The following is a 23,566-nucleotide window of genomic DNA, read 5'->3' on the forward strand; positions in this document are numbered from 1 at the left end:
TGTGGTGTATCCATACAATGTAATATTACTCAGCGGTAAAACAAAAGCACAATTGATAATGCAAAAAGCCCAATTGATAATGCAACAGCATAGCTGAATTTCACAGATATCTGAGTGAAATAAGCCAGACAAAAGAGTACTATAGTTGATTCTCATTATTTGTAATAGTTATGTTCTATAAAATTGGCAAGAATACTGAATCAGTCAATACTGAACCACTGCTTCTGGCAGAAATACAGGGTTAGGTTTCTGAAAACTTCTGACCACAACACCTTCATCAGCTGATTAATATATGACCTTGTTTTATGTGTGTTTCTATTTAGAGACACCTTCCTTAGTATATATTGTTGATTCATTAACATCAAACCCTCAGCCAACAGCCCTGTAGCTCGTGCCTGAACAAAGCTTCTCTCATACATATTCTCGTTGTAAAGCACATCACAGCCCTCTTGCTCTTAGGAACACTAGAAAGCACTCCAGCACTATGCCTGGGGGCCATTTGAAACAGCAAAATCATCAACAAAAACCACAAAAATGCAAAAACCATGGCACTAAATAGACCATGAAAAGGACACCTGTTTACTGTATGAGCTGAAACAAGAAGGCGGAGCGTTGCCTTGTTCGACTTCAGCTGGGAAGACAGGCGTCAGGGGACTCAAACTTTTCAGCACTCTGTTATATCTGTGAATGATCACAAAAGAACTGTGAGTATTAATTTTGGGGTTACAAATAAATTTTGGCAACTAAGCTGATTCACAAATACAGAATCTGTGGATAATGAGGATCAACTGTATATAAATACTATACGAATCCATTTATATTACATCTTAGAATGGGCAAAACTAATAAATGATTTTAAAAAATCAGAATTGTAGTTGCCTGGAGGTGAGCACTAACTGGAAAGAAGCATGAGGGAACTTTCTGGGGATGGAACTATTCTATATCTTGATAGGAATGTGGGTCACACAGGTGCATGCATCTGTCAAAACTCACTGAACTACACATTTCTCTGTATGCAAATACAGCATTTTGAAAACAATTCCTAGACACTCCTCCTATCAAGAAGTGAGAGTGTGGGAGGGCTTGTGACTGCTTAAAGTAATAGAGCACAGCAGAATGACACTAAGTGACTTCCAGGCATTGAGCCTGACCCCAAGTATCCAATGCAGACATCAAATAGCCTGCAAACAGCCTGGCACAGTGGCTCACACCTGTTATCCCAGCACTTTGGGAGGCTGAGGTGGGAGGATCACTCGAGCCCAGGAGCTCAAGGCCAGCCTGGGCAACACAGCAAGACCCTGCCTCTACAAAAATTAAAAAATTAGCCAGGCATGGTTGTGCACACCTGTGGTCCCAGTTATTCGGGGGGCTGGGATGGGAGGATTGCTTGAGCCCAGGAGGCCAAGGCTACAGTGAGCTAAGATGGTGCCACTGAACTCTAACCTGGGTACAGAGTGAGAATCTGTCTTTAAAGAGACAGAGAGAGAAAGAGAGAGAGAGCGTGCCTGCAAACCATGACAGAGCTGGGCAGAAGCCATGCTAGCTTCCTCAACACCACCTCCTTTCTTTCTCCCTGCCCTCCTCACTGCCCCCACCAACTTCACTTCCTCTGCTCTCTGGCTATAAATTTGGGCAGAGATACCTCTCCCCACGCCTCACACACCCACCGTCAGGCACGGGCAACCCAGAGAGGTGGCAGAGGAGGGGCTGCCAGCTCCAGTCCATTCATGGCTTCTAACTGACCTCTGTGGCCGGCCAACAAAGAGCCTCTGTGTAAGTCCCTGCCACCTGCAAGCAAAGCCTCAGTGATGTCAGGACGAGCCTCAGACAAACAGGCCTTTGCAAGCTGCCTGGAAAGCCACCTCCCAGCCTGCCCCTGCATTGGCCACAGGCCTATTGGGAGGCCCATACCCAGGAAAGGGATCCAGAGCCTAGACAGAGGGACGGGACACAGGCATCCCAGTAGCCTGTGATCCCTGCTGAGCCAACTCCCAAACAGCCTTCCTCCCACCTCTTGTGACAGGAAACACCATCATTCACTTCTCTACCTCCCTCAAGGGGGTGGGCCATCCCTTTGGGCTTTCTGCCTGTACTTGCTAAACTGAGTGTATTTTTTAAGGCGCTGGAAAATTGGCTCAGCTGCAATGACCACCTGCTCCATCAAGCCCTGTGCACACAGCAGCTTCGGACCCCAGAGCCCCCCTGCTTCAAGTGGGAATGGATTCGTTCTAAGGCTGCGTGGGAGCAGCCTGCCATCCCCTGCATTAGGCATTTGGCCTCAGTGGGCTCACTTGGTGGTTGGCAATCACGAAATCAGCCTCCCTTGAACAAATGATGATCTTTTTGTTTAAGCATTTGTGGTTCTGAACAAATCGATTGGGCTTGGCTTTCAGATGGGACAAGGTAAAGACGCTTCCATGCTTTTGAGAAAATGACAAAGCAAGAGAATGTATACAGCAAACCACCATGTGTCACAGCCTGTTCTAAGTGCTTTGTAAGGCACAGCCCTGCCCAGCAGAAAAATATGCAAACCACGTGCGATTTTACATTTTCAAGTACCCATACTTAGGAAGTAAAAATAGGTGAAACTAATTTTAATGTTTTACTTATGTCAGTATATCCAAAAGTCTCATTTCAACATAGAATCAATATGAAAAATATTAATGAGCCACTCTTTTCTCCATACCAAGTCTTCAAAATCCAGATGTGCTTCAAAAGCACATCTCAGTTCAGAAAAGCCACCTTTTGAAGTACTTCACAGTTGCATGTGGCCAGTCTCCCGTACTGGACAACTTAGATCAGACACTAGCTAATTCAGTCCTCACAACCATATGCACATTTTACTGATGGGGAAACTGAGGTACAGGGCTGCTGAACAACCTGCCCAAGGTCTCACAGCTGTTGGCAGAGCTGGGAGGTGGCAGATCCAAAGCCCACATGCTTATTAGGCTTTTCATTCCCACCAACAGCTCCTCAAATCAAAGGCACCATGCATGCCTGCCAGCATGTCTCCCTGCTCCCTGCCAAACCTGCGCAGGCCTTTGGTGAGCTGGTCCCTGCAACTCTGCAAGTTTCTATCCAGACAAAGCATGTATCCCAACCCTTTCTGGCCCCTCTAGTCCTCAGCTACCAAAGGCATCTCCTACCCACATGAGAGCGCTCATCTGAGTAACTCTGGTCAGGGTGAGGGATGTGGACAGCAGCCCAGTGCCCCTGCCTCCCTAGCACATCAGTGTAGGGTATGGATTGATGCCAGAATGTATGTCCCAGCTAAAGGCACTGACACTCAGAAGGAAGTCAGGGAATATCTGCTCCCCACATCTGGCCAGAGTGTACACATATTCATTCGAGAAGTCTTTTTTTCTTGAGACAGAGTCTTGCTCTGTTGCCCAGGCTGGAGTGCAGTGGCACAATCTCGGCTCACTGCAAGCTCCGTCTCCCGGGTTCAAGTGATTCTCCTGCCTCAGCCTCCTGAGTAGCTGGGATTACAGGTGCGAACCAACACGCCTAGCTAATTTTTGTAGTTTTAGTAGAGATGGGGTTTCGCCATGTTGGTCAGGCTGGTCTCGATCTCCTGACCTTGTGATCTGCCCACCTCGGCCTCCCAAAGTGCTGGGATTACAGGCATGGGCCACCGTGCCCAGCCTCATTCAGTAAGTTTCCATTGGGTACCTGCTGTGTGCCAGGCAGTGCCTTGGGCCCTGGGGATACAACAGTGAACAAAACAGACAAAAACCCCACTACCAAGGAGCTCAGATACAGCAGGAGGAACTAAGCAATACCTGTTTGTGACAAAAGGAAGCCCTAGTAGTCCTAATTCAGTCTCTTGCACATAGTAGGTACTCAATAATAGCTGTTGAATGAATGAGTTATCCTGGCTTGGAACTATTTTTTCTGGATGTGGTAATGCAAAGATAGGTCTGGGGCAGGGGTAAGTGAGGGCTGTGGAACCCCGCAGGAAAGCCAGTGACCCACTTGGGGTTCATGCCCACAACTCCAGTTTCAGGAATCTGGAGCTCCACCCACCAAGGAAACCAAGGAACCATTCAGAGCCAGGCGCGGTGGCACACGCCTGTATCCCAGCTACCTGGGAGGCTGAGGCAAGAGGACTGCTTGAGCCCAAGAGCTTGAGGCTGTAGTGTACTATGATCACACCTATGAATTAAAAAAAAAAAAGAAGAGAACATCATGAGGCTCCCCCAGGTTATATGCTGACCGACTGAAATTCCCTTAACCGCAAAATGTAGTCAAGTCTCAAGTTTACCACAAGGGACAGGGCTTCTCCAAGTTTACTGAATCTGGAGGTCCAGCACTTCTAACATTCAACTTCCATTCCATGCTTGGCCCTCCTCCCACAAGCAACGTCACCCAAGTCCTCACCAGATAAGCTCTCCCTTCAAAACTCTAACAGGTAATCAAGGTCTGGTGAAAATTGGCACAGCTACCACCAGGCACAAGTTATGGAGAAAATACCTATGTAGCATCCCCTGTTTCTTAGCCACTACTGCTGAGCAAACAGTAGCATTGTCACCAAAATATTTCTTTTTATTCTGACTGGGTAATATTATAAATACACACCATGATTCATTCATTCAACAAATATCTCATGAGTAACTTCTACAGACCAGGTCTTTTGCTTTCTATTTTGAACCTTATCGCTAATTCAGTGTTTGGTTTTATTTCTTCATTCTCCTTCTTTTTTTTTTGATACCGAGTCTCTCTCTGTTGCCCAGGCTGGAGTGCAATGACACAGTCTTGGCTCACTGCAACCTCCGCTTCCCAGGTTCAAGCGATTCTCCTGCCTCAGCCTCCCGAGTAGCTATGACTACAGGCATGCACCACCACACCCAGCTAATTTTTGTATTTTTAGTACAGACAGGGTTTTACTGTGTTAGCCAGGCTGGTCTCAAACTCTTGACCTCAAGTGATCTGCCCGCCTCGGCCTCCAAAAGTGTTGGGATTACAGGTGTGAGCCACGTGCCCAGCATCATCCTCCTTACTTCTTACAGACAAGGCCTCACTTGCTTCTAAACAAACTTTGTCATTGTACACGTTTTTCACACCCTCCCCATCTCAGGCTTCTTCACTCCGTCAAGTGGGCTTCTCTGCAAGCAAATGAGGGAAAGCTTCCAAGTTCAACCAATGTACATGCCCGGGATGCCCCCGCCCATATACACAAGGTGTCTGAAGCAAGTTCTCCCTAAACCACTGTCACCCTCAGAGCCAAGAGTCTTCTCCCAGCCAACAGCCCTGAATCTAAAACTGGCTCTGAGGCTCAAAGCAAGGGAAAGGAAACAGAATTATAAACAGCACAGGACCTCCAGTCTCCATAAGATGAAGAAACTGAGGGCAGAAAAGTGAAGCAGAAAAGTCAAGCTTACAGCCAGAAAGCAGCACAATCAGGCCTGCAATGCAATCCTTGCTGCCCGCATTTAATGTAAAGATAACTGTCAGCAAATGCCCTGGAACCTAGCCATGGCCAGCAGCTGAGCTGCACCCAATTCCATTTCTTTCTAAATTTACTACCTCACTGCATCATCAGGAAGGAATGCAAACTGAGGTAGCAGGAGGGGAGGGAACAGGCGACATTTTGGCAGATGCAAAACCTCAGGGCCAGCCCTGATCATCACGCCTGCAAACGTGGCCACAACTTGGTTCTACCCTGCTGAAAGGAAATCCATCAACCCAGCTGACAGGGAGGTGCAGGGGAACAGGGAAGCTGCTATTATTGTCAGAAGGGGTTTCGGGCACAAAAAGCAAATCTGCTCCTGCTTTACCACCTGAAATGACCGTCACATGCTGGCCAGCCCGGGCCTGCTGGAATACGTGCTCACCCCCTGACTTGGAGCCTGCCTGCTAAGAGGGGTGCCTTATCCACTAGGTCCTCTAAGTACCTCAGTCACTATCCTTCCAGAACTAGCTGCAGGGTGGACTCATGCTAAATGAAAACTCCCTCCCTGGAATGACAGACAGCATCATGGCAGGCTTCCAGAACTTTTTGTGTGCTACAAAACATGTTTGTGGGGAAGGAGGTAGAGACCCCTGAGATGCTCCCGACCAGCTTTCAGTAACCGGGAGTAACCCATCCTCACTCCCCGGGGACACAGCGACAGTCACACAACAAGAAAGATGAGGAAGGAACTTGGCCAAGTTTAAACTCATGGCTCTCAAAACTTAAAAATAACCTGGCTGTGGATCCTAAGAACTCCCTTTGAAACACTCAAGCAGAAAGTCTCCTGCCTTCCAGTGTGACCCTGAGACCCTGTGTCCAGCTTGTTTCCCTGTAAGGGGAAAAATGGAAAACAAAAACTGGAGTGGATATAAATATTCGCTGGCAAGTGCTACCCTGCGTTGCCACGCCTTGGAAATTTCAGTGACCTGTTTTGTTTTAGGACAAGGTTTCTGTTCAGTTTGCTGGATGGACTCTAAGGACAGTGTCATCCAAAATTTGGTTATAGGCCAGGCATGGTGGCTCACACCTGTAATCTCAGCACTTTGGGAGGCCAAGGCGGGTGGATCACTTGAGGTCAGGAGTTCGAGACCAGCCTGGCCAACAAGGTGAAACCCCATCTCCACTAAAAATACAGAAATTAGCCAGCCAAGGTGGAGTGTGCCTGTAATCCCAGGTACTTGAGAAGCTGAGGCATGAGAATTGCTTGAAACTGGGAAGCAAGGTTGCAGTGAGCTGAGATATTGCCATTGCACTCCAGCCTGGGCAACAGAGCAAGACTCTGCCTCAAAAACAAAAAACAAAACAAAACAAAACAAAATTTGGTTCAAGCACCTCTGCACACAGCCTGGGGTTGCTCCTGACCCCCAGACGAGGCATCCTGCTCACGCCCAAGGGAAGTATGGGCTGGCACACCCCTACCTATGCCTGCAGCACTTGGGGATATCACACAAGCACCCCTGAGGACATGGTCCACTTGCCCTAACCCACACCCCTTCAGAGGAACACAAGGCAGCCCATGTGCCTCTGAGCCTCTGGGGCTCTGTCCACTGCCCTGCAGGGAGGCACTTGTGCAGGCACAGGCTCCTGGACAAAAGAGAAAGCTGGAGACAGCCTCTCATTGCAAGAGTGGGACCCAACTCCTCCAGTCAGCTCAGGCATGCCTCCACACTCTGCCTTCTTTGCTGCTCCTGGAATGGCCCTGGCTCCACCAGAGTACAAAAAGACCTCAGCCTTGACCTACCCTAGCCACAGTAGCCCCTGAAGTTTCTTCTTTGTTAGAAAGGAGAAACTTCCAAGAGCTAAGAGGCAGCACAACACAGTGGTCAAAATCTCCAACTCAGCAGCCAGACTCAGCAAAGATACTTCGTAAAAGCACTAGGCAGGCCACTTAACTTCTGTGTAGCTCAGTTTCCCCATCTGTGAAATGGGGATAATAAAGTAGGGTTGTTGGGAGGATTGAACAACTTAATACAGGTGAGAAAAGCATAAGAAGTGCTTAGAAAAGTGTCTGGCAGAGAGAAATTGCTAGACAAATTTTAGTAAAACTGTCTCAGAGCCATAACCCCATCTAAAAATCCCTTATTCCACCTTCACGGCCTAATGGAAGTCTCTCCGCTCCTTCAACAGGCATCCACGGAGCCCACAGCATGTGGGGCACTGGGACAAAGAAGGGAGACTGGCCCAGACACTGCTGGGCCTGAGTCCTATGACAAATGATCAGGCCTGAGACCCAGCAACGCCCAGGGCGCCACAGGAGCCCACGGAGAGGACTGGGTCATGCCAGTACAAACAAGGACAGTGAGTGCCACAAACCAGAGCTCCCAGTTGCCCCCTGCACTAAGGATGACAAGTTTAACTGGAATGAGTGCCTCAAAAGGCCTGCAGGGTTGGTGATCATCATCATACCAGTGGCTTGCCACGTGTGGTTGTTTCCTAAAGGACACCTTTCGTCCTTTCTAATCTCACTTTAATTAGATGCACTCTTCCACGCAAATTGGCCTTTAGCCCAGTAAATGATTCTACATTTGGCCAGAGATCTAAGAATCACAGTGCCTGATACATTCTCTATCACCAGTGGGCTCAGCCACTACTTTGTACTGGATACTTTCTGCAGACAATCTTAACACTGATTATTCTAAGAATGGAAGTTACGTGAGTGATTCATGTTTCTTCTTTAATTGTATGTATTTTCCAGAATATCTAAAGTAAAAATGATTACCACTTACAATTGCAAATGTAACCATAACTAAAAATTACAATTGTTTTTTAATTCTGTAGAGGTCTAGAAAGGGGCTGGGATGCCAGGCCGCTTGGCCTCTGCCTTTCCAGGCTCTCTGCCACTGCCAACAATAATGCTGCCCAGTCCCTGTTACTTGGTTAGCTGAAATCCAGGCATCTAGTTATACCCAATGCCACTGTCACAGGACTTTGGGCCAAGCAGGACCCTGAGAGGTCATCTTGGCTCAACAGAGCTAGAGGGACTTGCCCAACATCACACCCTGAGCTGCTGGTGGGATCAGGCCCAGAAGACCTGGTTTCCTGACTCCCAAATATGTGTCTTTCTTGCACAGTTCTGTCTCCTATGTGACAGTCACAAATCAACAGATGTAAAGAAACATAACTTTTTAAAACCCCTGGCAAGAATGATCGTGTCAAAATATCCGTTTCATGTTCTGGACTGTTAATGGAAAGAGCAGGAGGGCTGGATGGAAGAAACAAGACATTCTTTCCTGGTCACAAAAGAACAGAGCAGAAACATACCATACCACGGAGGGAGGACCCCAGAGAGAAAGCGTGACGGGACAGGCAGACGCTGTGGGAATCCATGTCAGGATGTGCCAGGGCTACGGCTCCCAGAAGACCGGCCTGCTTGGAAGGGATTGGTGGCACTGGCAGCACAGCACTGGCCAGAAGGACATCCGTTGGGAGCCGCCAAGGCAAGGTCCTCAACAGGCTCAGAGAAAACAAGGCTGGGATGATGGGGAAGAAGGAGCAAGGTGAGGCACAGGAGGGGTGGGCCAGAGTGAGGGTCTCCAAGGTCACAGTGAGAGGAGTGTGAATCCATCGCACTGGCTGTCCTTCCCCACAGCACTCAACCCAGTGCTGAGGACACAGTGTGACCTGACACGTATGCATCATTGACCTGCTGATTGAGCAAAAAGATGAACCTATCTAAATGAAGTTTGAGAGCTTCCTCACCTCTACCCCTGGAAAACTCTGAAGAGAAATGCTGTGCAGAGAGACGGCATGCAGGGACGGGGCTGAGGTACATGATGTAGTCACATCCCTTCAGAGAACACAGAGGACCGAGGCGGTATCCAGTCCTTGACCACTGACCACACAGGAGTCACCGCTGTTACAGGGTGAGCTTCCAGCCCAGGAGGACATACAGTGGAGGTGGCCCTGGGCAGACGGCACCAACTCCTTGTTGTCTCCAGCCCAAGCTTCACCCAGGTCAGCCACACGATCTCCATTCATCTATCCCCAAACATGCCATAATGTGTTTTTACATTTTTCAAGTTTTTAAAAGTTACATCAAATCCCATGTTTGTTTAAAAGCTCATTTTTGCTATCAGAAATCAGACAACTGATCCTTGGACACTGGTGGTGACTGTACAGGGGCACAAGGAGCTTCCTGGGTGATGGTCATGTTCTGTCTTGATCTGGGTGTTGGCTATACAGATGGGTTCACTTTGTGAACATCTATGATATGTGTACATTATACATCAATAAAAGGTTAAGAATACATGCCTTCCTGACTTAAGAAGATTGCCTGGCCCATTAAAAAAAATGCATGGGCTGGCCACGGTGGCTCACGACTGTAATCCCAGCACTTTGGGAGGCTGAGGTGGGAGATCACTTGAGGCTGGGAGTTCAAAACCAGCCTAAGCAATATGGTGAGACTCTGCCTCAATTTTTTAAAAGAATGCACACAGGCTGCCCAATGTCTAAAGGACTGGGCATCCCCATATCCCAGGGTGTGCATCTGCAGGGCCAGAGAGATTGGAGTCTTGAATGTCACTGACAAATGTTACCAGCAGAATCAGAAATTTACTTCCATGTCAATGGAAACCTGGATTCAGCTGGTTCAAATTATGGCACATCTCCAAAAGGCATTCTGGTGGCAGTCCCCAGGTCATCACATCTAGTTATGCCAGTCACTCAGACAGAGGCACACGGCTGTTGAGCTTCTGTCACTTTCTTCCACTTCGGCAGTTGGTTTGGGTTTAATGAAATGCCTGATATGGGAGGAGGCTGGTTAGCCAGTGCCTCTGGGGAACACAGACAGACCTCTATCCTGGAATTCTGGAGGGGCTGCTTTATTACAAGACTAGCCCATGTTGTTTCCTTTTATGTGAAAAATGCTCGATTTTTTAATCTAGGCTAGAATTAAGCACCATATTTCAAGCATCTATTGCTAACAAAGTCTGATAAACAGTAATTAAAAAGTCATGAAGGGCCAGGTGCAGTGGCTCACGCCTATAATCCCAGCACTTTGGGAAGCCAAGGCGGGCGGATCACGTGAGGTCAAGAGCTCAAGACCGGCCCGGCCAACATGGCGAAACCCCATCTCTACTGAAAATACAAAAATTAGCTGGGCATGGTGGTGTGTGCCTGTAATCCCAGCTGTTCAGGAGGCTGAGGCAGGAGAATCGCTTAAACCCGGGGAGGCGGTGGCCGCAGTGAGCCAAGATTGCACCACTGCACTCCAGCCTGGGTGATGGAGTGAGACTCCGTCTCAATTAAAAAAAAAAAAAAAATGTCATGAAGACGAGGAGCAGCTCAGTGTGCAATAGACTGTCAGATGGAAGGGTATCTGTAGTCATGCAGACATGCAGATAGGACATCTGTAGTCATGCAAATAGGACATGTAGGTATGTAGATAGGACATCCACATGTTCCTTGCTTGGACTGCTCGTTTAACCCTATGCATTGCCAGGAAAGTAAATCAGATAAGACAGGCTCCCTGGCCCTGGTCAGGGCAGGGCCATTCTCAGGAGGAGTCACATCTGCTTTCAGGCTCCCAGGCTAAGCGGGGTCTGCCACTGCAGTTTTCTGGGTTAGGATACTGCTGAAAGGACATCCACCAAGGACAGAAAAACCAAACACAATGCCAACCTTTCCTTTCTCCATGCTGGTGAGGAGCAGGCCTGTCCATCTACTTCCTGGGTACAGGAGACTCTGGAACCTGCTTATTCTTGCCTTTCCCACCCCTCTGGTCCTAACGAAGTCTGGCAGAACCTTCTCCCCAAGCGAGCAGAATGTAGCTCTCTCCTGGTTAGCTTTAGCAGTGACGGATCACCAGGCCCACCTACAGCAGGGAGGGTGAGCACAGGGGCTTCAGGTCCAGGGGACACAAAAATCCACAGCCCAGGCTGGGCGCAGCGGCTCACGCCTGTAATCCCAGCACTTTGGGAGGCCAAGGAGGGTGGATCACGAGGTGAGGAGATCGAGATCATCCTGGCTAACACGGTGAAACCCCATCTCTACCAAAAACATATATATAAAAAATTAGCCGGGCATGGTGGCGGGTGCCTGCAGTCCCAGCTACCCGGGAGGCTGAGGCAGAAGAATGGCTTGAACCCGGGAGGTGGAGCTTGCAGTGAGCCAAGACCTCACCACTGGACTCCATCCTGGGCGACAGAGGAAGACTCTGTCTCAAAAAAAAAAAAAAAAAAAAAAAAAAAAAAAAAAAAGGCCACAGCCTGAAATGTGGGGAAAGAAGGCATGGAAAAGGCAAGGAGCCCACAAATGCTCCCTACAGTACTTGTGTGGAGAGTGAATCTGGAGGGGCAATAGAAGGCATCCACTCAGACGTGACAGACCACCTAGTCCCACCATGCAAGTGGTCAGAGCAGAAGGAAAATCCCGACTGGTGTGGGAGCACCACTACTTGTATCCACGTGGTCTTGAGCAATGCACTTAACCCCTCTGGCCTCAGTTTCTCAACTGTAAACAAAGAATGGTGCCTACATCAAAACTAAGTGTGCAGGTTAAATGCCAACAAGGCCCACAAAGCACTGAACCCCAGTGCCTGGCACACTGCTGGACACATGGTAGCTACTACTAGAACCATAATGCCCAAGTCACCCGCTCCTACCTGCCTCGAGAAGGGGGCGCTGTGGGGATGCTGCAAAGGCCCTTCGATGAAGGAGAGAACAGGGGAGGGCGCAGCTGCTGGGGTGCGGCAGGCAGGTTGCCCTCCTGTCAGCCCCTGGAGAGACTGCCCCAGCTGCACAGAGCTGCCTCACCCAAAGTCACCATCTTCCTGGGCAGCCCACAGCCAACAGCTGATCCACGAGGGAGTGTGAAGGCCAGGCCATGTCAGGCCAACTAGGACGACCCTAAAGGACTTTTCCAGCTCCCAGGCTCCCTGCAGAGTCAGGTCCCAGCAGCTCAGCTCTCCTCTACCCACCCCTGATTCCTTCTCCACCTTCCACAGGTGGGGACCCCAAAAGCACCTTTTAATAAGCCCTTGTAGGGTCAACTTTGTCTCAGTCAGCTTCCCAGGAAACCCAGCCTATGACAAGTGGTTTATTTGTGGGGTTTTTTGTTTTTGTTTTTGTTTTGAGACAGGGTCTCACTCTGTCACTCAGGCTGGAGTGCAGTGGCATGATCATAGCTCACTGCAGCCTCAACCTCCTGGGCTCAAGCAATCTTCCCACTTCGGCCTCCCAAGTAGCTGGGACTACAGGTGTGCACCACCACACCTGGCTAATTTTTGTGTTTTTTGTAGAGATGGGGTCTCACTATATTGCCCAGGCTGATCTTAAACTCCTGGGCTCAAGCAATTCTCCTGCCTCAGTCTCTTGATTGACTGGGATTACAGGTGTAAGCCACCACACCCAGCTTGTGTCCTTTTTCCTTAGAAAGGGAGAAGAGGACCAGTGTGAGGAAGATAGGTGGATCACATGGAGGAGACGGTGGGGCACAACTAACAAAGGCACGGTGCCCTCTGCAACTCACCTCTGCAGCGTCAGCAGTGGTGCTAAAACAGAAGCCACACTGTACTAGGTGGTGTAGGCCAGGAGCAACACCTAGAAGACCAAAAACCCAACAACATGGACAGAGAGACACAAAGAGGCCACGCGGGCAGGGGGTGGGGAGGGTGGCTGGAGGAGGAAGTAGGCCCAGCAGAGTAGGGAAAGAGACACACCTCTGTAGGATCCTATTTTACTAAACTCACAAAGACCAGCCATGGAAAGTGCCAGGAGAGTTCCCGTGCCAAGTTAATCAGTAACTGGAAACTGGGCATCTTGAGACTCTAAGGGCTTATAAAGGTGGCAACCGGGATTCACAAGCTCTTTCCACAAAGTCAAATACCCAAAGGGACACCTTCGGTTCAACCTAGGAAGGGGCCCAAGCTAACCCAAACATCTACTTTGCTTTGCTTTTGGCCTGAGTGACATCACCTCTCATGGGGAGTTCAGTCACTCTGACTCTCACTGCCAAGCGCTCTGCACCATTAAACATTCTTCTATTTGGAAGTAGAATCTAACCATTATTTAACAAGTGTAGCGTGTTGGGTAGACAAAATCTTTCAAGTAATACCAGATGTAGGGGAGGGAAAAGTATATGTGGGGGTGAGCCCCTCAGCTGTCCAGCCTCTTCCGGCTACCGACAAGGGAGGAGTGGTCTGGAGGAGCATGTGGTCTCTTCAAGGTCCCCACACAGGGCCAGGCAAAGACTGCCAATCCTCAGACCAAAAGACTTCCTCCTCTGCCCCAAGGTAGGTCACAGAAGAGCAGATGGAAGCTCTGCCACCAAAGCAGGTGTGGGGCAAACCCTCTCCTACACAGCTGGCAGCTCAGCCCTGGCACGAGCTCTGCAGGAAGCAACCAAGCCACACCTAAAGGACACAAACCATGCAGCCCCACAGTCCCACTCCTGGGAGCTCATCTTGCAGCTACGCCTGCCCCTTGTAGATGGATACATTCCAAAGGCCCATCAGTGAGGGCTGCTTAGGTGACCTGGGCACATTGCACAGCAGCCACGTATAGCCAACTGAACACATGCTGATGTAGAGCCACTGCCAAGATGCTGTGCAGTGGAACAGCATGCCACCACTGGGGCTGGCAGAAACACACACATGCTCATTACACACAGAACACTTGACTAGACAGACCAGGGAAAGAGGCTCGATTTTCACTGTGCGTGCTTGCTTATCTGTGAAGTTTATACAAAAAATGAATAAAATACAGAATTCCATTTCTAAATGAAATTCCAGAATAGGTAATGCCATAGGGACAGAACGCACATTGGTTGTCGCCAGGAGCTGGGAGGGGATGGGGGGAAACAGGGAGCAATTGCTTTATGGGTATGGGGTTTCCTTTTGGGTTGATGAAAACATTTTGGAACTGGACGGAGGTGTTCATTGTACAACGTTGTGAATGTATTAATATTAAACACCACTGAATTGTTCACTTCAAAATGGTTAATTTTGCGTTATGTGAATTTCATCTCAATTAAAAAAAAAAACATTAAATAAATAAAATAGGCTTCCAAATCTCTGCTTGGGAGACAGTTTGGCAATGCTGGTTAGACACATGGGCCCTGAGGCTGAACAGAACTGTCAGGTTCAAGTCCCAGCAGTACCCAATATGACCTGTGACACCGCCAGTAAGTAATTTAATCTTCCTGAGCTTCCGTTTCCTCATCAGTAAAATGGGCATAATGGCAGAACCAGCTTCCGAGGAGGCTGTGACCAGTCAATTCAATAGTCAGCATCAAGTGTTCAGTACAGTGCCCAGCACAGACCAGGCCTACAGGGACTCTGTGCTTGCTGTCTGCTCTGCCAAGAACACCATTTCCCTGGGAAAACACATGGTCCAGTCTCCTGCCTGCCTTTGCTCAAATGCATCTTCCCGGTGGGACATTCCCTGATCACCCAATTTAAAACTGGAAATCTCTCTGCCACCCCCAGCCCCAGGGCTCCATTCCCTTTCTCTACCTTGATTCTCTCCCTAGTACTTGCTTATTTACTTCATTCACTCCCTGCCTCCTTCTACTACATTGTCTGCTCCAGGGAGGCAGAGGTTCCCGTCTGTCCTGTTCACTATGTATCCCCAAGACCTGGAACAGAGCATGGCCTCAAGATAGGTGCTCAATAAATTTTAATATATGCTGAATGGATGAGTAGTGTCAGCTAATACCGCTGCTCTGATGCAGAGCATAAACTTGCATCCCAAGATAAATAAAACTGCTGTGTTGTCCAATGAGCTTGAAATTTACAACTAAATAAAAGTTTAAATTAAAAGACCCACAGTATTTCCAGCTAACTATTACTCCCAAATGTGGGAATGTGCTGAGGAGAAAAGATAATTCACAGTAAGATGGTGCCATGTGCTTTAAAAAATAAACCAGTAGGCCGGGCACAGTGGCTCACACCTGTAATCCTAGCACTTTCGGAGGCTGAGGCAGGAAGATCACTTGAGCCCAGGAGAACAGCCTGGGCAACCTAAAGAGGACCCACCCACCTCCATGTCCCCTTCCTCCCCTGCTTCCTCCTAAGTAGTCCTAGATACTCAGGAGGCTGAGGTAGGAAGATGCCTTGAGTCCGGGAGGTCTAGGCTGCACTGCACTCCAGCCTGGGCAATAAGGCAAGACCTTGTCTCAAAATAAATAAATAAATAAATAAATAAATAAATAAATAAAAATTTTTAAAAAGTAAGCCATAAACAGTTACCCTGACCTCAGCCTGCTGAGTATGGGGTGAGAACTGGCTCTCACGAGGTTCTCATGAGAAGCAAAACACAATGCTACCATAAGTTGCACACATCCAGCAGCCCAGTGCCTCAGACCCTGGTCCCTCAAAGGACCTTGGGACACTTGCTCGTTTATGGAGAATAAGTGTAGACTGACAGCAGTAAGCCAGCTGTCTTCCTCTCCCAGGGCCTTCCCTGTCCCTGCCCTCCATTAGGCAGAGCTGCTACCCCAGCAGGACTCAGGCTATGGGGAACACGGGGGTCAATTATCCAAAGTTAATAAATGAAAAAGAAAAATCCCTCCGATTCTCTGCGAATAGGCTGTCTTTCTAGTTAGCTCTCTTATGAGACAACTAGTCATTACTCAACAGAAAGATATAGCTACCACTAAACCCCGTGCAAAGAAAAAAAGTTGAAGCTAGCAGTCTCCAAGAATTTGTGGTTTTAAAAAACAGAATAAAACAAAACATGCAAGTTTGAGTAAAACCAGGAAGACACATTTTCCATCATAGTTTGTGCCACGGCTGTGGTGCAACCTGGCTGTTGGCTGTTACCTGGGTGTGGGCTGGGTTAGGAGGCACATGGTGCAGCAGGGCTCAAATCTCACCACACAGCAGGATCACGGTTGGCTGGGTCCCATCCCACAGTTTCTGATTCAGTAGGTCTTGCGTGGGGCCCAAGAATTTCCATTTCTAATCAGTTTCCAGGCAAAGGGATGCTGCTGATCCAGGGACTACACTTAGGAACCACTGCTCTGGCCAGGCGCGGTGGCTCACGCCTGTAATCCCAGCATTTTGGGAGGCCAAGGCAGGCGGATCACGAGGTCAGGAGATTGAGAACATCCTGGCTAGCGCAGTGAAACCCCATCCCTACTTAAAAAAAAAAAAAAAATTACCCAGGTGTGGTGGCACATGCCTGTAGTCCCAGCTACTCAAGAGGCTGAGGCAGGAGAATTGCCTGAACCCGGGAGGCAGAGGTTGCAGTGAGCCGAGATTGCGCCACTGCACTCTAGCCTGGGCTACAGAACGAGACTCCATCTCAAAAAAAAATAAAAGAACCACTGCTCTACAAGTCTTTCATGGTAGTGTTTGACCTGCCTCAACCGCACACAAGTACCCACCTACACACAGACACACACACAGACACACACACACGGCAGTCAAGAGCCCCTGCCTCAATCACTGGTCCCTCAAACAGCCAGATCAACCAGATCTGCCCAACCAACTACAGACTGAACGCTCAAGGGTACCTGCCCCTGAGAAAGCTGGTCCCACTCAAGTCCTATATGAGCCTGTCACTGCAAGAGGCTCTAAAGTCACACCCAAAACCCTTGAAATCCAAAGTCACAGCATTTCTCTTTTCTGAGAGCAGTCATGAGCAATCCCACCCTGCTGCACCCTTCACACATGGGTAACCCCAGCTGCAAGGTCTGCTTTCTGCCCCAGGATGCTTTCAAGTTTCTGAATCAGAAAAAGCAGCTGAAAGAGGAAGCCCAAAACAAAAAAAATTTAAAAACAGGCCACTCAAAGAGAGGTAGCTACAGCCTACAGCATCCCCGGTAGGGGGCATGTTCCCCAATCTCAAGAACCCCATCGCCCCACCACGGGCAACTCCACCAGCCTCTCACTCACCAAAGTAATCAGCCTTCGGGTGAGCATCCATCTCTCGCTCCAGACGTTGGGTGAGGGCTTCTAATTTCAACTCAGCAGCAGAGGGTCTCAGCTCAGGACCTGGGACGAGGGGCTGGCAGGGCAGCCTTACCCTAGGGGAGCTGGGGCTCTCCAGCAGCACAGGTCCCAGGCTACCATCAGAAGACCAGCCCAGGGGACCCTCTTTACAAGATAACTCAGGCAGGGTGGACATCACTGGATGGACAAGACTGGTGGGGCTGAGCTTGGGACCAGTGCCAAGGTCTGTGCAGCCAGGCTTCGGCCCCAGCCCAGGGACCGCACCCTGCTGTGAACTGTCCAGGCCAGCTGGCGAGGATGACGGGGCAGAATTGGAAAGGTAAGATTTGGGCCCATCCTGGAACCAGGGTTGGGGGTCCACATTGGGTTTGGACATCACACCTGAAACCTCACCCCCCAGCCCCGAGTTTGATCTTGGAAGACCTCCTTGCCTGGGGCAGCTCAGGGCCAGGGGTGCTGACACAGAAGGGGTCCTGGGCTGAACAGGCCCCAGAACTGGTGCTCCGTTCTCCAAGTTTGGGGAAGGCAGGCCAGGGCTCACCCGCTGGGAGGAGGCAGTGGACCAAAGGCCTGTTGGCTTCTCGCTGCTGCGGCCACGAATGCCACTATTCTGACCACCGAGGCTACCCTCAGAAGACCTGCTGGAGCTCAGGGAGAGCTGTCGGTGATTTAGGGGATGGTCCCCGCAGGGTTTGGGCAGTGGTGGGTCACTCCCCAGGGAGCCAGGCCACCCACTCCCTACACTCAGGCCGATGCTGGGGGACACTCCTGGTTTGTCACCCCACTTTGGGCTTGCCAAAGAGAGGTTGTCGTAATAGTCTCCGTGAGTGAGGCAGGAAGGATCCTCACAGGGGCCTGGCTGGTGGAAAGCAGACATCTCAGAAGTCGCTGGGCTCTCCCTGGAACCACAGTCCTGGCTGCCATGCCTTGTGCCATGCAGGTATGGCCTGGATCTCTGCTCCTGCGGTGGGTATGGGGGCTGCCCAGCAGCGAGGGTGGTGACTGCCCCAGGTGCCCCTGTCGAGGCAGCAAGAGGAGGCTTGGCAGCACCATCCACACTCAGCTTGCTGCCCACAACTTCCCGACGGGCCTGTGGGCCCAGGCGGCCCCCTCCATTGGCAGGGCCTCTGCTACCCCTGGGCAGGGTCTCCTCCTGCAGGAGCTGCTGCTGCTGCTGCTGGAGGTGGATTTTGGCCATCTTGGTGGCGAACACCCTGCGAGTTTCCTCAAACTCGGGGTTGTTGCCTGTACCCTTGTCCACTCGGAAGAGCCCATCCTTGGAGGCCTCATACATGTTCAGGTCCTCGATGAATTTACTGGCCTCCAGGCCCAGGTCGTCATACTTATCCATGCTGCAGACAGGTGTCCGGGCCTAGCCCAGGTGCCGTGTGTGTGTGTGTGTGTGTGTGTGTGTGTGTGTGTGTGTGTTGAGGGCAGCGAGGAGATGCTGGCGAAGGGTCGGGGCTCAAGTTCGGCCCAGTACAAGTAAAGACTTCCACCTGCCTAGCGTGAAGGGCATGACCCCAGGACTTAAGAGTCCAGCCGAAGTTTAGACCTCAACGCCAGCTGGACCAAGTTTGCTTCCAACTCCCTTTCCCCTGGAGACGTCCTTGTTGGGGTAGCTGGTGGCACTTCGCTGTCCCGGGCCTGCTCAGCGGAGTTCTTTTCTCCTCTTCAAATTATAAAAGGAAAAAGAAAACAGCAAAAAAGTAAAATCACATCCTCCTTAGGCAACCAAACACGGAAACTCACAGCAAGGCAGCAGCCGACTGGGCCGGGTGAAGCTGAATCGGCCGGGAGGGCGCCGAGGCCGCGAGTCGGGACGGAGCAAAGGCGCGGCGGCTGAGGCGCAGGTACGTTCCGGGCGCTGGGTCCTCCGCTGCTTCCCCGGAGCTGCGATCCCGGCCGGCGCCTGGCGGGAGCGCCGTCCGGGACGCACGGGCGGCCGAGCAGCGGCAGGAAGTTCACGGCAGCTGGGGCTGGCGGCCCATTGTCCGATGGCGGACCGGAGGGCGGCGGGACGCGGAAGTGAGTGCGCCAGGCGCAGTCCCTGCTGCTCGCTCGCCGGCTCTGCACGTCCCGAGCCCGCGCCGGGGCGGAGGGGGCGGCCGAGGGGCGGGGACGGCGCGCGGGCGGGCGCCCAGGGGCAGGCCTGCACCCGGCAGCGTGGCTGGGCCTCCCGCCCCCAGGCCTGGCTGGAGAACACCGAGGGGTGCCCCACAAGTCCGTCCCACGCTCTAGCACTGGGACTGCACGGGAGTTCGCCGCCGCCACTGCCGCCCCCTGCGAGTCCCGGACCGAACTGGGTGCTCCGACCTCCCTTCCAGCCTCGGGTCCTCAGCCCGGCCCCGCCCCTGGCAGCGCTGGGCGGGGTCCTCCGCTCGGAGACGGGTGGCCTGGGTAGCCTGCATGGGCCCAACACAGGCGCTGGGAGTTTGCGAGGAGTTTCGAGGACGCCGCTCCTTGCTCCACTGCCTCAGTTTCCCCGGTGGAAAGCCAGCCCTGTGTGCCTCTCGAGGCCGGCACTGTCCAGGCTGTGCCCGCCGCCCGGCTTGCCCAAGGTGCACTGTTGGAGAGGCGCACGGGCGTGTCACCTATGGCTGGCCCACCGTCCTCTTTGACAGGTCGGGAGACTGAGGCAGAGAGGGGGAAATGCCCAACATGCCACCGTAACCAGCAAAGCGTAGATGGGAGCCCAGGCCCTCTGAATGAGCGGAAAAGAAGAAAGTCTCGTTGTGCCCGCGCGCATTTCACGTCCTCAGTGCAGCAGTAAAAGCACGTGCCCTAGTAGGTTCGTTATTCGTAGAGGGACCCATCTGCGAGTGGATCCGCGCGGCTCCAGAGACACCAGGCCTGACTCCTTGGCGCCCCCACATGGCCCAGGACTCCCTATACCAGTTCCCAGGCGACCCTGGAGAGGTTTCATTTCCCACACTACAGCCATCGTGATCCTAAGGCAAATATTAGAACAGACACTTGTCTACCTAAATCCTCAGTGCTTACACCAGAATTAAATTGAAATCGGCCCCTTGCCGCAGCCTTCCGGGCCGGATCTGGGGATCTTCCCTCCCTCCCTGCACTCTAGCTGCAGGAGCTTCCTGGTGTCTGCCCAGAGCTTGCCCCTAAACTGAGTGGCTCATCTTTCCCATCCCTGCTGAAGTCACCTCCTCTTAGAGGCCTTCTCGGAGTGGTTCCTGTTGTTCTTTTTCAGCTCAGTTCTGGTAACTATTTATAATTATTTATTTGTTGGTTAACGTGCGTTTTTTTTTGTTTTGTTGGGTGGTAGGTTTCCCACTCCATTTGACCATATCTGTACGCCAAGTGCCTGGCATATATTAATAGTAGTACCTAATGGTCGAATAAGTGAATTAGTGAACCCCTAACTGCCACAGTTATGACAGAGAACAAATAAGATAATATATATGAGTGTGCTTTATATTCTGTAAACCAGGGGTCCCCAACCCCTGGGCTACTGACCAGTACTGGTCTGTGGCCTGTTAGGAACTGAGTGGCACAGCAGGAGGTGAGAGGAGGCAAGCCAGCAAAACTTCATCTGTATTTACAGCCACTCCCCATCACTGGCATTACCGCCTGAGCTTCGCATCCTGTCAGATCAGCAGTGGCATTAGATTCTCAGAGGGGTGCACAAACCTTATTATGAACTACCCTCATGAGGAATGTAGGTTGCACGCTCCTTATGAGAATCTAATGCCCGATGATCTGAGGTAAAACAGTTTCATCTGTCTGTGAAAAAATTGCCTTCTGTGAAACTGGTGCCAAAAAGATTGAGGACCGCTGCCGTAAACCCAAAGTGTGGTTAATGGACTCCATATCACCAGGGAGCTTGTTGAAAGTGCAGAATCTTAGGCCCCACTGCCAACCTACTGAATCAGAATCTGCATTTTAACAAGATTTCTGGGCGGTTTGTTTGCACAATAAAGTTAGAGAAGCACTGCTATAAAGCACTATACTAAAATGAAGTATTTTTATTAAAAAAATTTTTTTTTGTTTTTTTATCTACAAGTAACATGTTTCTATAACAACTTTGAACAATACAGACATATATAAAGTTTTAAAAGTTGCCTACCATCCCCTTTCTCAGAGGTAATCATAATTAAACACTCCTTAGGTGTTGGGTAATACTTATTAATTAAAAACTGGATTTTGGAGTGGAAGACTGGCTCACTTTGCCTGACCTCCAAATATGGCAGTTGTAGCTGACAAAGTGCTAGGAATATGTGGCCATCCCTGTGCAAAGTCCAGTAAGCTCAGAGCCAGCTTCCTGGGTTTTCAGTTTGGACAGCTGGGACCCTGGTGCAGGAGCCACAGACACCAACCAGTGCTCTTACATTTGTCTTCTCTTTTCATCCTGTCTTGGTGATGGCAGCAGTGGTCCATCTGGAGCAGCCACTGCCATGACGCTGGCTGCAGTGGCAAGGTGTGGCCAGGACTGCATGCTCCATGGAGCTGGCAGGAGCTAGGAACAGGCAGGAGCCCCACTCCCTTCTGAGTTGGCGGGGCGGGAGCCCTGCCTTCCCAGGCACAGCTGCATCCACCCAGCTGTGGCTGCAGACCTGGGCATCCCTGTGCTCCCGGGGACCTAGAAAGCCCCCCTACTCCCACAGCCTCACAAGTGCCTGCTCCTGCTGCCTGGCCTCTCCTGGTGCCCATTCTGATTTTGGAGCAAAGTTGAAGCTGAGCCCAGGTACTGTCACGAACCAGCTGGGGGTGCACGCACTCAGGGCAGCACTGACACACCAGCCCCCTGCAGCCTCGGCCCCCCTCCAGACTTTGGGTGCCGATGAGCATGGGAGGGAAGCAAGGGTGGGGCTGAGGGCAGTTCGGCATGTACCTGCAGGCACCCCTCAACATGAACAGCCTGGGTGCCATGGGTGCCAGGTTGATGGCAGCAGGGGGCAATCAGGCTCCTGGGTGAAATGGGATGGGTCCCCAATGAAGCCCCACCTTCAAGCCAGGGACAGCCTGAAGCCTAGGGGCTGGGCTATCAGTCCTGCAGACTGGAGTGAGAATTTATGGTGCTTTTCCTGGGCCTGCCTATGGCTGCCCGTGGACCAATCAGCACACACTTCCTCCCTTCTGAAGTCCATAAAAAAAACCAGACTCAGCCAGACTCAGCCAGACAATGGGATGACCTGCCTGCAGATAGGAGCTACCCACTCTGGGTCTCTCTGCTGAAGGCTGCAGAGACATCGGGTCAACCTGCCTGTGGAAGGCAGCTACCCACTGTGGGTCTCTTCTCCACTGAGAGCTGGACACTCATCGGGACAACCTGCCTGAGGAAAGGAGATACCCACTGAGAACAGTTCTGCCACTCAATGAGGCTCCTTTCTGCCTTGCTTACCCTCCGGTTGTCTGCATACCTCATTCTTTGTGGACACAGGACAAGAACTTGGGACCCACTGGGCAAATGGCGGCACTAAAAGAACTGTAACACAAACAGGACTGAAACACACCCCTTACTTGCCACGTTGTGGGCAATGAGAAGGAGAGAAGAGAGAAGGAGAAAAGAGAGAAGAGAGAAGGAGAAAAGAGAGAAGGAGAGAAGAGCTGCAGCCCTTTAGGGAGCCCAGACCTAGGAGTGCCCCAATCCAGGGTTATGATACCCTCTTTGGGGCTCTGCGGTTCCTGGTGTCTCCAAGCTTCCAGGTGCCACTGCATTCCCCAGTGCCAGCGGTGGAAGTTGCCTGTGGTACGCCTGGTCCAGCCACAGCCTCGCAGGGAGCTGTGCCCGTGCTGGCACCTGGAGCTGCCTGCCCTGCCAAGCTGGCATGCCTGGCTGTGTGCAGTGGCCAGATCCCATGCTTGCTTGCTCACACACCTCCCGCTGCTCCATGCCTGGCTTGCCCTTGGCAAGCATGGGATCCACACCAGTAGCACGAGCTGAGCACAGCCTGTCAGGCTAAGTGGGCGAAACAAGACCAGCAGGCCTGAGCAAAACTCGGGCAAAGGCACCACTGGCCACAGAGGTTTCTGGCTGGAAAAGCAACACCCCAAGTATCCTGTGACATTGGCACCTATGTGAGCCCACAATCCTTGATGCCCTCCTGCCTCCCCGCATCTTGGCCTAGCTGAAGTGCTCAGCATTCCAGAAGCTTGTAGACATTACTCTCCACCCCCACTGCCATTCTAGAACAGTTGCACCGTCTCCATCAACTAAACACAAACCTGAATCCACAATCCATGTATTTCCTACCCCAACT

At 51.1% G+C, this 23,566-nt stretch overlaps 1 protein-coding gene across 1 annotated transcript in view; it reads right to left on the minus strand.

Annotated features, from left to right (window-relative positions):
- LIMD1 (LIM domain containing 1) overlaps window positions 1-19,586 on the minus strand; it is an 88,337-nt gene extending 68,751 nt beyond the window's left edge. Inside the window, exon 1 of the mRNA XM_054480410.2 lies at window positions 17,289-19,586. Coding sequence (XP_054336385.1) covers window positions 17,289-18,696 — 1,408 coding nt within the window. The 5' untranslated portion in view covers window positions 18,697-19,586. The remainder of the gene's footprint in view (window positions 1-17,288) is intronic.
- Window positions 19,587-23,566: the final 3,980 nt, after the last annotated feature.

This window comes from Pongo pygmaeus, chromosome 2, assembly GCF_028885625.2.
Source record: "Pongo pygmaeus isolate AG05252 chromosome 2, NHGRI_mPonPyg2-v2.0_pri, whole genome shotgun sequence".
Classification (NCBI taxonomy): Eukaryota; Metazoa; Chordata; class Mammalia; order Primates; family Hominidae; genus Pongo; species Pongo pygmaeus.